Raw genomic sequence first — 15,351 nt, forward strand, 5'->3', positions numbered from 1 at the left:
CCAAATCACACATTTCTTCAAAGCTTGTAATGCCTTTTCCCCTCACCCACTTGTCTAACAAATCTCTCATTTCATTTACATAAGCCACATTACTCAATCCAGTTCCCCTTTTAAGGGTCCTGAATTTAACCCTGTAGCTTTCAGGTATAATCTGAAACTGTTTCAAAACCAGTTCCTTAAATATACCATAGTTTGAAGCATCAGTAATAGGCATCTTATTGAATATGTCCAGAGCTCTCCCACTCAATTTTGCAACGAAAGTAGTCATCTTTTGATCCTCAGGAATTGCATGGAGAGTGCACAGTCTCTCAAAGGTGATGAAATACTCGGCAATATCACTGGATTCATCATATGGTGGACATAACCGCTCCCATTTATGGATTTTGGGTGAAGTGGAGCCAGCTGCTGAAGGGTTCTGTCTCTTCCACTCCATTACAGCCAGTTCATGCTTCTGGGTCTCAATTTGGGTTTGTCTCTTAACTCCAGGGCCTGCTGCCTCTCTCGTTCCTTCTCCTCCTGAGCAGCTTGCTGTGCTAACCTTTGGGCTTCCATGGCTCTTTCGTGAGCAGCTTTTTCCTGGGAAAATTGCACATTAATCTCCATTTCTCTTAATTCCATCTGTCTTTTATGTTAATTTTCCTTCTCAGCAATCTGCAACCTGTGCAGTTCTAGCTTCTTCTGAGCCTTACTGTCACTCATTTTGCTGATTTTCCTGCCTCTATTTCCCTTACCCAAAATAAACAAACAGAAAATAATAAACCAGTAGCCACTTTGTCTGTTCTCCAGCCACCACACTTAAAACTCACTTAAAATCACTACCAGTGTCTCAAAGCAATCAGCTGTGCACAGATTCTGTTCAACTACGCCACAGTGACTGGTTCAGTCACAGAGACCCTCTTGGGACTGTCACCTGATGTGCTGGAATTACCTCTGAGCCCGTTCTCCCTGCCAGCTTGGGACTTCCAGAACCCTGCCTTGTCGAGCCAAACACGCTAGCCTACTGCAACACAGTCCCAGGTCCAGGCCATGCCCCCTGTCATAAATATAAAGGGAAGGGTAACAACCTTTATGTATGCAGTAACATAAATCCCTCCTGGCCAGAAGTACAGAATCACTTACCTGTAAGGGGTTAATCAGTTCAATTAACCTAGTTGGCACCTGACCAGGACTAATGGGCAAAGAAGATACTTTCAAATCTGGGGCAGGGCGGGGGGGGAAGGTTTTGTTTGTACTCTCTTTGTTGGTTCCCTCTCGGGACAAAGAGAGAGACCAAGCAGGTAACCCAGCTCCTAAAAAGATCCTGAACTGATACATCTAAAAATTACAGAAATTGAAAGTAATAGCAAGGAAATGTGTTAGATTATCTTTTGTTTTAGCTTATGAACTTTCCCTATGGTAAGAGGGAGGTTTATTCCTGTTTTTGTCATTTTGAAGTTGAGCCTAGAGGGGAATCCTGTGTTTTAAATCTTTTTATTTACCCTGTAAAGTTATCTTCCATCCTGATTTTGCAGGTGTGATTCTTTTACTTTTTTTTTTTAATGAAATTCTTCTTTTAAGAACCTGACTGATTTTCAGTGTCCTAAAAACCAAGGATTTGGTCTGTGCCCACTTTGTTAACCTATCCATTGGTATATTATTCTCAAGCCCCCCCAGGAAAGGGGGTGAGGCGGCTTGGGGGATATTTTGGAGGAAATAGGGCTCCAAGTGGTCCCTCCCTGAATGTTTGTTTAAATCACTTGGTGGTGGCAATAATACCGTCCAAGGACAAGGAAAGGAATTTGTGCTTTGGGAAAGTTTTTAACCTAAGCTGATGGAATATAAGCTTAGGCGGTCTTTCATCCGGGTCCCCACATCTGTACCCCAAAGTTCAGAGTGGGGAGGGAACCCTGACACTCCCAAAGCTGCAGATTTAACTGAAAACAGCTTAGCAGGTTATCTGCCTCCAGCACCCAGACACCCAGTTCCCAATGGGATCCAAACCCCAAATAAATCTGTTTTACTCTGTATAAAGCTAATACAGGGTAAACTCATAAATTGTCTGCCCTCTATAACATGGATAGAGAGATATGCACAGCTGTTTTCACTTAAAGCCTGCAACTTTGGAGGCTCACTCACTCTCCCTCACTCAGTCTCCCCCACCCTCACTCACTTTCACCAGGCTGGGGCAGTGGGTTGGGAGGAAGGGGGTGAGGGGTCCGGCTGGGGGTGTAGGCTCTGGGGTGAGGCCAGGGATGAGGGGTTTGGGGTGCAGGAGGGGGTACGGGCTCTGGCTGAGGGGGTGGGGCTGGGGATGAGGGATTTGGGGTGCAGAAGGGGGCTTAGGGCTAGGGCTGTTGGAGGGGTGAAGGTGCAGGCTCCGGGAGGGAGTTTGGGTGTGAGAAGGGACTCCAGGCTGGGGCAGGGAGTTGGGATGCGGATGGGGGTGCGGGGTCCCAGCGGCACTTACTGTGGCTCTCAGAAAGCGGCCACCAGGTCCCTGCAGCCCCTAGGCACATGGGTGGCCAGGGAGGCTCCGTGTACTGCACTCACGCCCACAGGCACCACCCCCGCAACTCCCATTGGTCGCGGACCACGGTTCCCAACCAATGGGAGCTGCGGAGCCAGCACTCAGGGCGGTAGTAGCGTGTGGAGCCTCCCTGGCCGCCCATGCATCTAGGAGCTGCAGGGAATTGGCAGCCACTTCCAGGAGCCGCGCAGAGCTAGGGCAGGCAGGGAGCCTGCCTTAGCCCCAAGCCACTGCTGTGCTGCCATCCGGACTTTTAACAGCCTGGTCAGTGGTGTCAACCGGAGTCACCAGGGTCCCTTTTCGACCAGGAGTTCTGGTTGAAAACCGGATGCTTGGCAACCTTAGAAGCAGCTCACACTGGCTCCAGTTTAGTCCAGTAACAAAAAGGTTAATGATCTAAACATTAAACACTATGTACAGGACATGAGTCACAGGGTTCAAAAATACAGCATTGCCCTCCCACCCCACATCCTCTTCTGAGAGACCCTTCTCATTGACCTGCCTTGACTGAGTTGCAAGATGTCATATATGTTTGTGTGTGGCTAAAATGTGATCTTCCGACACACTTATGGATTACTACAAACAGGCTCAGCATGGCCAATCCCCAGTATTCTAAAACCATGAGTCAGGCCCCAAGAAATCATGAAGCTCTTCAAAAGTAAAACATTTTACGTTCTTATTGTTTAATCTTTAAAATTGTAGGTTACCCACTTAGGTCACATTTCCAAGCTTTTCTTCATAACCATGGGATCTTACTCTTCTTTGAAATGAAAGCTGAGAGTCTCACAAAAATCACACGACTCCAGGAACTGGGGTTTTAAGAAGAGTATGAAATATCTCAAGACTTGTGAGAATTGGCAACACTGGCCAGGTAAAATTTTCAAAAGCACCTACATGATTTAGGAACTGTAGCAGGGTGGTGGTGCAAAAGCACCTAATCAGCCCCTGCCCAGTCAGCTCCAATCAAGGGAAACAGATTGGGGCTGATGGAAAAGGCCTGATGCCAGCCTAAGGATTGACAACACCTGCTGGCCTGACAAGCCAGGGGCGATAAAGACTGGGAGGGAGCCAGAAAGCAGGGGGCAGCCAGGAAGAAGTCAGTCAGGGAGGGAACTGGAAGCCTCCAAGCTGAAGGCTGACTCTGCCTGTAAAGGAGGTGACTAATCCTGTAAAGCTTGTATATAGATGAACAGGGGTGGTGGGACAACCTTAAGTGAATAAAGACAAGGGTGTTGCACAACCCTGAAGCCCCTCTGAGCCTTACTGGGGACAGCAAGTGGGCCCCAGGAAGAGGGGCAGGTCGTGAACCCTGTTACAGGAACCTAAGTCCCATTTTCAAAAGTGTCTCAGGCACTTAGGAATCTAAGCCTCAATGAAAGAAAATGGAACTTGGGCAACTACAGGCCACATGTTCAAAGGCCTTTTGGCATCTAAAGATACAGCTAGGCATCAAGTAGGATTTCCAAAAATGCCTAGGCACCTATCTGCATTTTTAAGTGCCTAAAGATCTTTGAATATCTAAATCACTTCTGAAATGTTATCCCTTGATCTCTTTTCTCCAAATGTCCAGTCATAGGTCATGATGACAGTGGCCACATAGTTAAATGAAATGGTGGCTAATTACCAGTTCTCCCACAAGGAATGGAACACCATGATTTGGCTCCAGATGCCAAACGATTAGGTGCCATTTAATTTTGCATGACGTCAGCTCTAACAAAACAACCCAAAGAAAAAGAAATGGATCTCATCTTACCTCCTCAAGTTTCTCCACTCGGCCCACCAATTTTGTTGTGACTGAGTGTAACTTTAGAAGGTCTAAGCCATAGAAAGCACTTTCTAGCATCTCTATGATGGAGGATAGCTGTAAAACAAAAGTGACATAATGTTAACAAGATGGGACTTGCATCGTCCCCCACTTTTCTCTGCTATACAATATCAGCTTGGCTTTAAGACAAGATTTTCTATTTATATCTGCAGCCTGGAGAATTTTGGAATCAAGAGACAACATGCAGAGCTAAGTAGAGCATTTTAGGAATTTATATGGATACAAATAGCACCTGCATTTACACTAGCTAGTGTTAAAATTAGCATGTACTGTAAGGATTTATACTGCTCACCAGCTAGGAAAAAATGTCCACAAACAGGAAGGTATTACACAGTTAGGCGCTTTATAGTATGGATGGTTACATCCTCTTCTAGCATCCACGTTGGCCACTGCTCAAGGAAGAACACAGGACAAGTTGGGCCATTGTTCAGTTCTAGTGCAGCAAGTCTTTAAATAGATATGTGGGGAAACGACAGCTACAATAATGGGATATAAACAATAAAACAACATTGGCTGCGATTTTTCATAGATTCAAGGACTGGAAGGGACCTCGAGAAGTCATCAAGTCCAGTCCCCTGCTCTCATGGCAGGACCAAATACTGTCTAGACCATCCCTGATAGACATTTATCTAACCTACTCTTAAATATCTCCAGAGATGGAGATTCCACAACCTCCCTAGGCAATTTATTCCAGTGTTTAACCACCCTGACAGTTAGGAACTTTTTCCTAATGTCCAATCTAAACATTCCTTGCTGCAGTTTAAGCCCATTACTTCTTGTTCTATCCTTAGAGGCTAAGATGAACAAGTTTTCTCCCTCCTCCTTATGACACCCTTTTAGATTGACTCTTTGGATTTGTGTGGTTGATACCAGTCAAACACAGAGCTGAGGGTGAGAGTTTGCTTGCTCTCCCCTGCATCCTTAAGCATTCAGCCATAAAACTGTTCTGCTATGAAACACCAGTAATCAAATCTGTCCTCAGACCCTGAAGCACAGATTGCTTACTCAAAGAATCAGCATGGAGACATTCCACTCTCAACAACCTTGTCTCCCCAACAAGCTGGCCAAACACAGCCACTTGGTTATGGGGCTGTTCAACTTTTATTCCATCTGAGACCTTCTTAAAGCTATCCACCCTGGATCTTTCAAAAGGAGTCAGTGGATCCATTCACAACAGAAAATTTCTGGCTGTTAGGAAAAAATGGTTACTCACCTTTCTGTAACTGTTGTTCTTCGAGATGTGTTGCTCCAGTTAGGTATGCGCATGTGCCGTGTACATGGATGTTGGAAACATTTTCCCTAGCAGATACCCGTCGGGCTGGCTATGGAGCCCCCTGGAGTGGCGCCAATATGATGCTCTGTATATGATCCTGCCGGCCCGACCCCCCTTCAGTTCCTTCTTGCTGGCTACTCCGGCAAGGGGAAGGTGGGAGGGAATGGAATAGACATGAGCAGCACATCTCGAAGAACAACAGTTACAGAAAAGGACCCCCATTTTTTCTTCTTCAAGTGCTTGCTCATATCAATTCCAGTTAGGTGACTCCCAAGCCTTACCTTGGAGGTGGGATTGGAGTCAAGGTATTGCAGACTGAAGAATCGCCCTGCTGAAGGCCGCATCATCACGAGATTAGTGGACGATGGTGTAGTGCGATGTGAAGGTGTGCACCAAGGCCCATGTGGCAGCCCTGCAGATTTCCTGGAGGGGTACGTGTGCCAGGAAGGCTGCTGACGAGGCCTGAGCCCTCGTGGAATGAGCCATAACAGCAGGCGACATTTGCTAGGTTATAATAAGTGCGGATACACGCAGTGATCCGTAAAGATATTCGCTGGGAGGAAACCGGTGCACCTGTCATTCGTTCCGCGAAGGCGACAAACAACTGGGTTGTCTTGTGGAATGGCTTTGTCCAGTCTATGTAGAAGGTGAGCGCTCTTCTGACATCCAGTGAATGCAGCTGCTGTTCTCGAAGATCAGCATGTGGTTTTGGATAGAAAACCAGCAGGAAAATGTCCTGGCTGACATGGAAACAGGATACAACTTTTGGTAGGAAAGCTGGATGAGGCCTCAAATGAACTTTATCCTTATGGAAAATGGTATATGGCAGTCACACGTGAGAACCCGTAGCTCGGAAACCCGTTGTGCTGAGGTAATGGTCACTAGGAAGAGATGGAGAGGTAGAGATGTGAGCAGGAAGCCAGCGGCTTGAAAGGGGGACCCATAAGACGGAAAAGGACCAAATTAAGGTCCCAGGCCGACACAGGCGGTTTTATCGGGGGATGAACTTTTTCCAGGCCTTTCGGGAAGTGTCCCACGATGGGGCGTGCGAACACGGAACGCCCGGCCACACCCGGGTGAAATGCTGAGATAGCCGCGAGGTGAACCTTAAGCAAGTCGAAAGCTAGGTGTTGGTCCTTCAAGTGCACCAGGTAGTCCAGGATGCACGGGATTGAAGCTTGGAGCAGGAGCACCTGCCGTTGAGCACACCAGATGGAAAACCTTTTCCATTTTGCTTCGTACGTAATTCTGGTAGAAGGTTTACGGCTTTCCGGGAGCACCTGTCTTATCAAGTCTGAAAAGGCACACTCAGCCTGGTTCAACCACGGATCCTCCAAACCATGAGGTGGAGTGACTGAAGATCTGGGTGTAGGAGACGACCGTGGTTCTGTGAGATGAGGTCAGGGGTGAGAGGTAGACGCAGCGGGGCCCGGATGGACAGATCCAAAAGAGTCGGGTACCTGGTGAGGCCAAGCTGGGGCCACCAGTATGACGTCCGCCTTGTCCCTGCAGACCTTGAGGAGTACCTTGTGGACTAGAGGAAATGGCAGGAAGGCATAAAGCAATTGGCTGGACCACGGGATCAAGAAGGCATCCGCAATCAAGCCCGGACTGTGACCCCGGAAGGAGCAGAAGGCTGGGCATTTCCTGTTGGTCCACGAAGCAAACAGATTGATTCGGGGAAACCCCAGGCTGCGGAAAACGGAGCGGATAATGTCTGGACGAATCGACCATTCGTGCATAAGAAAACGTCTGCTCAAGCTGTCTGCCAGTTCGTTCTGAACACCCGGCAGGTATGAAGCTTGAAGAAGGATGGAGTGGGTTAAACAGAATTCCCACAGTAGAAGGGCTTCCTGGCAAAGGGGAGACGACCAGGCTCTGCTTTGTTTCTTCAGATAAAACATGGCCATGGTGTTGTCTGTCAATACTGCTACACAATGGCCCTGTAGGCAGGACAGGAACGCTTGGCATGCGAGGTGGATAGTCCTGAGTTCCTTGATATTGATATGCAGGGTTAGTTCTTTTACCTGCCATAAACCCCGCGTTGTCAGGCTCCCGAGGTGTGCCCCCCATCCCAGCGCCGATGCATCCGTTACCAGGGTCAGAGTGGGCTGAGGAGGGAGGAATGGAACCCCAGCTCCCACCATGTGGGGGTCCAGCCACCAGCGCAGGGAATTGAGAGTATGGCTTGGGACTATGAGCACCATGTCCAGGTTGTTGCAGCCCGGGCAATACACGGATGCCAACCACGTCTGTGGGGGCCTGAGCCTCAGTCTGGCATGCTGCACCACAGAAGTGTAGGATGCCATGTGACCCAGCAGCTTGAGACACTGCCTTGCTGTAGTAGTGGGAAACCTGCAAAGGTTGGTGATTATGTTCGCAAGAGCCAGACGTCAGGCCTCTGGGAGAAATGCTCTCACTTGGTTTGCATCCAGGACTGCCCCGATAAACTCTATTGTTCGGGTTGGGGTGAGAACAGACTTGCTGACATTCAAAATGATGCCCAAGTAGTCGAACGTATCTGTGACCATCTGCACCTGAGACTGAACTTGCTGGCGAGATCGACCCCATATGAGCCAGTCGTCTAGGTACGGGTAGATGTGTATGTGATGTCGGTGAAGATGCCACAACTGCTATGCCCATTTGGTGAAGACGCGGGGGGCTGTGCACAGGCTGAGCGGGAGGGCTGTGAACTGATAGTGCATCTTGTTCACCATGAAGCGGAGAAAACGTCTGTGGGATGGGGTGATTGAAATGTGAAAGTAAGCGTCTTTCATATCGAGGGCGGCATACCAGTCTCCCGGATCCAGTGAGGGAATGATCATGGCCAAGGAGACCATGCGGAACTTCAAGTTGACAATATGTCTGTTGAGCTCCCTGAGGTCCAGAATGGGCCTTAGGCCTCCTTTTGGCTTGGGGACAAGGAAGTAATGTGAGTAGAAACCCTTGCCCCTGAGCTCCCGAGGCACCTCCTCCACCACTACTAAAGCGAGGAGTGACTGCACCTCTTGAATAAGAAGTTGCTCGTGAGAGGGGTCCCTGAAGAGGGACGGGCAAGGGGGGTGGCAGGGTGGAGTGGAACAGAAGTGGATAGAATATCCCACCTCTACCATGCGGAGGACACATTGGTCTGATGTAATAAGGGACCATGCGTGGTAGAAGCACGATAAACGGTTCAGAAAGGGAGGAGAGCTGACTGGGTTGTGGACTGGTAATCCGTCCTTGTGCGCATCTTCAAAATGGGCACTTAGAGCCCGGTGGGGGGGCTTGGACTGCCCCTGGCCCTGCCCAGGAGGCGGGCGTGATGGCCTACGCCGAGAGTATCTGTTCCTTCTGCGGGAGACGTCCTGCCTGGGTCTGGCAGGGAAGGAGTGCTGTTGGGTGGGCTGAAGCTTGAACGGCCTTCTTTGAGTTGCCAAGATATGCATGCCTAAAGATTTAATGGTGTTTCACAAATCTTTCAAGGTATGCAGTCTCGAATCAGTCTGTTTGGCAAATAAGCCTTCACCATCGAATGGAAGATCCTGGATCGTCTGTTGTACTTCAGGTGGAAGACCTGATGACTGGAGCCAGGCATTTCATCGCATGGCGATGCCAGACGCCAGAGTACATGCTGCCGCATCTGCGGCATCGAGGGAGCCTTGGAGAGATGCGTGGGCCACTAGTCTGCCCTCCTCAGCAATGGCCCCCAGCTCCATCCGTGACTCAGATGGGAGGAGCTCCTGGAACTTTAGGATCACAGACCACGAGTTGTAGTGGTATTTGCTGAGGATTGTGAGTTGATCACCAGTAGAATAAACCTGCCTCCCAAAGATATCCAGTCGTTTCACATCCTTTGATCTAGGGGCGGGCCCCTGTTGACCTGCCTCTCTTTTTCATTTACCGCATCCACCACGAGGGAACATGGGGAAGGATGGGTAAAGAGGTATTCATACCCCTTGGTGGGGACAAAGTACTTTCTTTCAACTCCCTTGGCTGTGGAGGGAATGGAGGCTGGAGTTTGCCAAATTGTTTTGGCATTGGATTGAATCATTTTGTTCATCAGCAAAGCCAGCCTGGAGGGCCCTTCTTCCACAACCTCCTCCACTTGGAGGTTCATGTTCAGGGCCACTCGCTGGAGAAGCTCCTGTAGAGCCCTGAAGTCCATAGAAGGTGGGCCAGATGTGGACGTGCCCACCACAGCCTCGTCAGGGGAAAACGAGGAAGATGCTACTGGGAGAGCCAGGTCCAAAATAGCCCCCTGGTCTGTTGGGTCCGGGTCTGCCTGAGTACCAGGGATAGCCTCCATGACAGGTGGGGCTGGTTCCAGAGTTTGTGCTGGGTCTGGAGACTTGACGAGTCTCGTTGCTGCGATGGGGAGCAGTGCGCAGAGTGATGTAAGTCCAAGCAGAGCCGCGAGATCTCAGAGCGCCATCTGGACCTCAAGCAGGACCACAACCTGTCAGCCAATGACCACCTTAAGCGGGAACCGCTCTGAGGGTCGGGGCTGCGAGACCAGTACCACGAGTCGGACCGGCGCCATGAGTCAGACCGGCATGTAGGGTACGCATGGTGCCGGGACTCGGAACGGTGCCGGGACTCGGAGTAGCGCGATGATGCTGGTCTGGGGGCAGATGGTCCAAACATTGCTGGTTTGCCCCTCGATAGTAGCAGAGCTCAAGCCAGGGGAGGCCTCGAGATCGGAGACACAGGCACAGTCATTTCAATGAGCCCTCTAGCGGCCTCGAAGGTACCCGGAGTGGAAGGCAGCGTGACCTCCTCCGCTTGCAGGGGGCCCCGTGGTGCAGGACTACTCCGTGTAGGCTGAGACCTAGTGGAGGATTTGCCAGTCTTAGGGGCCTGGTCTGCGCCCTGCCCTGTCGGGGCCGCGGTGTCCGCTTCAGGCCTCTGAGGAGGTCCTCCCATGGCCTGCTTTTTACCGGAGTGGGAGCGGTGCCAGGGGGAACGCTTCTGGGCTCCGGGAGATCATCGGCCCCTAGGAGGGCATGCCAAGTCCTCTTGCGGTGCTGTAGACGGCACCACTGGGAGGGCGCTCTGCACTGAGGCACTTGGGCCCGCATCTTGAGAGGGACAGAGGGCAGACGCCATAAGGAGTTGCTTGAGGCAGACATCCCCCTCCTTTCTTGTGCGAGGTTTAAATGCCTTGCAAATTTTACACTTGTCAACCTGGTGGACCTCTCCCAGACACCGAAGACAGGAGTCGTGGGGATTGCCCGTGGGCATAGGCTTGCCGCAGGAGCTGCAGGGTTTGAAGCCCTGGGACGGCACGCCCCGGAGCCCCGCGGGGCACTCGTTGAAGGGGAAGAGCCCCCCGCCCCCAACTGCTCTACTACACTTAACACTAGAGATAACTACTAACAATTAACTAACAAAGGTAACCATATACAGAGATAAGAGATAGCTAGGGAGTAGTGGAGCACTTGATCACAAGAGACCACTATTCCAACAACTGTCACAGGCGGTAAGAAGGGTATGAAGGGGGGGTCAGGCCGGCAGAGTCATATATGGAGCACCATATCGGCACCACTCTAGGGGCCTCCGCAGCCAGCCCGACGGGTAGCTGCTAGGGAAAAAGTTTCCGACATCAGTGCACGCAGCGTGCGCACACACCTAACTGGAATTGATATGAGCAAGCACTCAAAGAAGAACTGAAGCTTTCTTGATTAAATCACTTTCACACCCTTCCGTTACAGCAAACTGCTTGCAAAAACTGCCATAAGGATTTTTTTCCTTAGGAACTTCTTTGAGCAACAATTCACCTCTCACAGAAATTCTGCTATTACCCTCTTCACCTGCTTTCCTGAGCAACCACAGACTTTTTCTGGGTCTCACATTCAGAATCATTTCTGGCCCTTCAGTACAATTTTTACACAATCTCCTTTCCGGCAAGCTCAGACTCATTCGACAAAAGGTTAGAGGTACTCTTTTTCCCTCTGCAACTTTCCTCACAGTCACTGGCAACACGCAAGTTGTCAGGCCCAACACATACAAGTTTAGGAATTATTTCCTCCTGGCTGAAAGTTTTCACACCGTCAGTAGGTAACACAATCAAATAACCTTTATGCTCTCCTTGTGCCCTGACTAGGATATCAATCTGATCAGAAAGAGTTGGTACATCCTTTCTCACCAACACACTAGCGACACGCAAAGCAACAGTACCTGTAACACTGACCCAGGAACCTATCCTTGTAACAAAGCCCGATGCCAACTCTGTCCACATATCTATTCAAGTGACATCATCATAGGACCTAATCACATCAGCCATACCATCAGGGGCTCGTTCACCTGCACATCTACCAATTTGATATATGCCATCATGTGCCAGCAATGCCCCTCTGCCATGTACATTGGCCAAACTGGACAGTCTCTACGCAAAAGAATTAATGGACACAAATCTGACATCAGGAATCATAATACTCAAAAACCAGTGGGAGAACACTTTAACCTGTCTGGTCATTCTATGACAGACCTGCAGGTGGCTATTTTACAACAGAAAAACTTCAAAAACAGACTCCAACGAGAGACTGCTGAGCTGGAATTGATATGCAAACTAGATACAATCAACTCAGGATTGAATAAGGACTGGGATTGGTTGAGCCATTACAAACATTGAATCTATCTCCCCTTGTAAGTATTCTCACACTTCTTATCAAACTGTGTGTACTGGGCTAGCTTGATTATCACTTCAAAAGTTTTTTTCTCTTACTTAATTGGCCTCTCAGAGTTGGTAAGACAACTCCCACCTGTTCATGCTCTCTGTATGTATCCCCTCAATATATGTTTCACTCTACATGCATCCGAAGAAGTGGGCTGTAGTCCACGAAAGCTTATGCTCTAATAAATTTGTTAGTCTCTAAGGTGCCACAAGTACTCCTGTTCTTCTTACAGTAACAGTAACTCTTCTAGACCTGCTGCTCACAAACTGGGAAGAATTAGTAGGGGAAGCAAAAGTGGATGGGAACCTGGAAGGCAGTGACCATGAGATGGTTGAGTTCAGGATCCTGACACAAGGAAGAAAGGAAAGCAGCAGAATATGGACCCTGGACTTCAGAAAAGCAGACTTTGACTCCCTCAGGGAACTGATGGGCAGGATACCCTGGGAGAATAACATGAGGGGGAAAGGAGTCCAAGAGAGCTGGCTGTATTTTAAAAGAATCCTTATTGAGGGTGACGGAAAAAAACATCCCAATGTGTAGAAAGAATAGTAAGTATGGCAGGCGACCAGCTTGGCTTAACAGTGGAAATCCTTGCTGATCTTAAACGCAAAAAAGAAACTTACAAGAAGTGGAAGATTGGACAAATGACCAGGGAGGAGTATAAAAATATTGCTCAGGCATGCAGGAGTGAAATCGGGAAGGCCAAACCACACTTGCAGTTGCAGCTAGCAAGAGATGTCAAGAGTAGCAAGAAGGGTTTCTTCAGGTATGTCAGCAAGAAGAAGAAAGTCAAGGAAAGTATGGGCCCCTTACTGAATGAGGGAGGCAACCTAGTGACAGAGGATGTGGAAAAAGCTAATGTACTCAAGCTTTTTTTGCCTCTGTCTTCACAAACAAGGTCAGCTCCAAAACTGCTGCACTGGGCAGCACGGCATGGGGAGGAGGTGACCAGCCCTCTGTGGAGAAAGAAGTGGTTCGGGACTATTTAGAAAAACTGGACGAGCACAAGTCCATGGGGCCAGATGTGCTGCATCTGAGGGTGCTAAAGGAGTTGGCGGATGTGATTGCAGAGCCATTGGCCATTATCTTTGAAAACTCATGGTGATCGGGGGAGGTCCCGGATGACTGGAAAAAGGCTAATGTAGTGCCCATCTTTAAAAAAGGGAAGGAGGAGGATCTGGGGAACTACAGGCCAGTTAGCCTCACCTCAGTCCCTGGAAAAATCATGGAGCAGATCATCAAGGAATCAATTCTGAAGCATGTAGAGGAGGGGAAGTGATCAGGAACAGTCAGCATGGATTCACCAAGGGCAAGTCATGCCTGACTAACCTAATTGCCTTCTATGAGGAGATAACTGGGTCTGTGGATGAGGGGAAAGCAGTGGATGTGTTATTCCTTGACTTTAGCAAAGCTTTTGATACAGTCTCCCACAGTATTCTTGCCAGCAAGTTAAAGAAGTATGGCCTGGATGAATGGACTATAAGGTGGATAGAAAGCTGGCTAGATCATTGGGTTCAACGGGTAGTGATCAATGGTTCCATGTCTAGTTGGCAGCCGGTATCAAGCAGAGTGCCCCAAGGGTCGGTCCTGGGGCTGGTTTTGTTCAATATCTTCATTAATGATCTGGAGGATGGCGTGGACTGCACTCTCAGCAAGTTTGCAGATGACACTCAACTGGGAGGAGTGGTAGATATGCTGGAGGGTAGGAATAGGATACAGAGGAACCTAGACAAATTAGAAGATTGGGCCAAAAGAAACCTCATGAGGTTCAACAAGGACAAGTGCAGAGTCTTGCACTTAGGATGGAAGAATCCTATGCACTGCTACAGACTAGAGACCGAATGGTTAGGCAGGAGTTCTGCAGAAAAGGACCTAGGGGTTACAGGGTACGAGAAGCTGGATATGAGTCAACCGTGTGCCCTTGTTGCCAAGAAGGCTAACGGCATTTGGGGCTGTATAAGTAGGGGCATTGCCAGCAGATCGAGGGACGTGATCATTCCCCTCTATTCGACATTGGTGAGGCCTCATCTGGAGTATTGTGTCCAGTTTTGGGCCCCATACTACAAAAAGGATGTGGAAAAATTGGAAAGAGTCCAGCAGAGGGCAACAAAAATGATTAGGGGGCTGGAGCACATGATTTATGAGGAGAAGCTGAGGGAACTGGGATTATTTAGTCTGCAGAAGAGAAGAATGGGGGGTGGATTTGATAGCTGCTTTTAACTACCTGAAAGGGGGTTCCAAAGAGTATGGAGCTCAGCTGTTCTTACTGGTAGCAGATGACAGAACAAGGAGTAATGGTCTAAAGTTGCAGTGTGGGAGGTTTAGGTTGGATATTAGGAAAAACTTTTTCACTAGAAGGGTGGTGAAGCACTGGAATGGGTTATCTAGGGAGGTGGTGGAATCTCCTTCCTTAGAGGTTTTTAAGGTCAGGCTTGACAAAGCCCTCGCTGGGATGATTTAGTTGGGAATTGGTCCTGCTTTGAGGAGGGGGTTGGACTAGATGACCTACTGAGGTCCCTTCCAACCCTGATATTCTATGATTCTATGTGATCATGTCACCTGAACTGGAATCCATCTTTAACCTGGTACTTTTCCATTGAAGAGGAGGGGGTGGGAACCCAGAGAGGGACAAAGGATTCCTGCCTTCTGCAAAAGATATATAAATGGGTGGAACAGAACAAGGTGGGCAGCCATCATGAGGAATCCCCTAGCTACCACCTGAGCTGGAACAAGGGCTGTACCAGGGGAAAGGACTGTGCCCAGACTAGGAAGGCGTCCAGTCTGTGAAAGAAACTTATTGAAACATCTCTCAGGGTGAGATTTTATCTGTACTCAATTGTATTAGTGTATTAGGCTTAGATTTGCATGTTTTATTTTATTTTGCTTGGTAATTCACTTTGTTCTGTCTGTTACTACTTGGAGCCACTTAAATCCTACTTTCTGTATTTAATAAAATCACTTTTTACTTATTAATTAACCCCGAGTATGTATGAATACCTGGGGGGGGCAAACAGCCATGTATATCTCTCTATCAGTGTTATAGAGGGCGAACAATTTATGAGTTTACTCTGTATAAGCTTTATACAGGGTA

The 15,351-nt window shown here is 48.8% G+C and overlaps 1 protein-coding gene across 1 annotated transcript in view; it reads right to left on the reverse strand.

Annotated features, from left to right (window-relative positions):
- OLFML2B (olfactomedin like 2B) overlaps nt 1–15,351 on the reverse strand; it is a 57,762-nt gene that overhangs the window by 20,120 nt on the left and 22,291 nt on the right. Inside the window, exon 3 of the mRNA XM_034778975.1 lies at nt 4,260–4,367. Within this exon, the coding sequence (XP_034634866.1) occupies nt 4,260–4,367 (108 nt within the window). The remainder of the gene's footprint in view (nt 1–4,259; nt 4,368–15,351) is intronic.

Source organism: Trachemys scripta, chromosome 8 (genome assembly GCF_013100865.1).
Source record: "Trachemys scripta elegans isolate TJP31775 chromosome 8, CAS_Tse_1.0, whole genome shotgun sequence".
Lineage (NCBI taxonomy): Eukaryota > Metazoa > Chordata > Testudines > Emydidae > Trachemys > Trachemys scripta.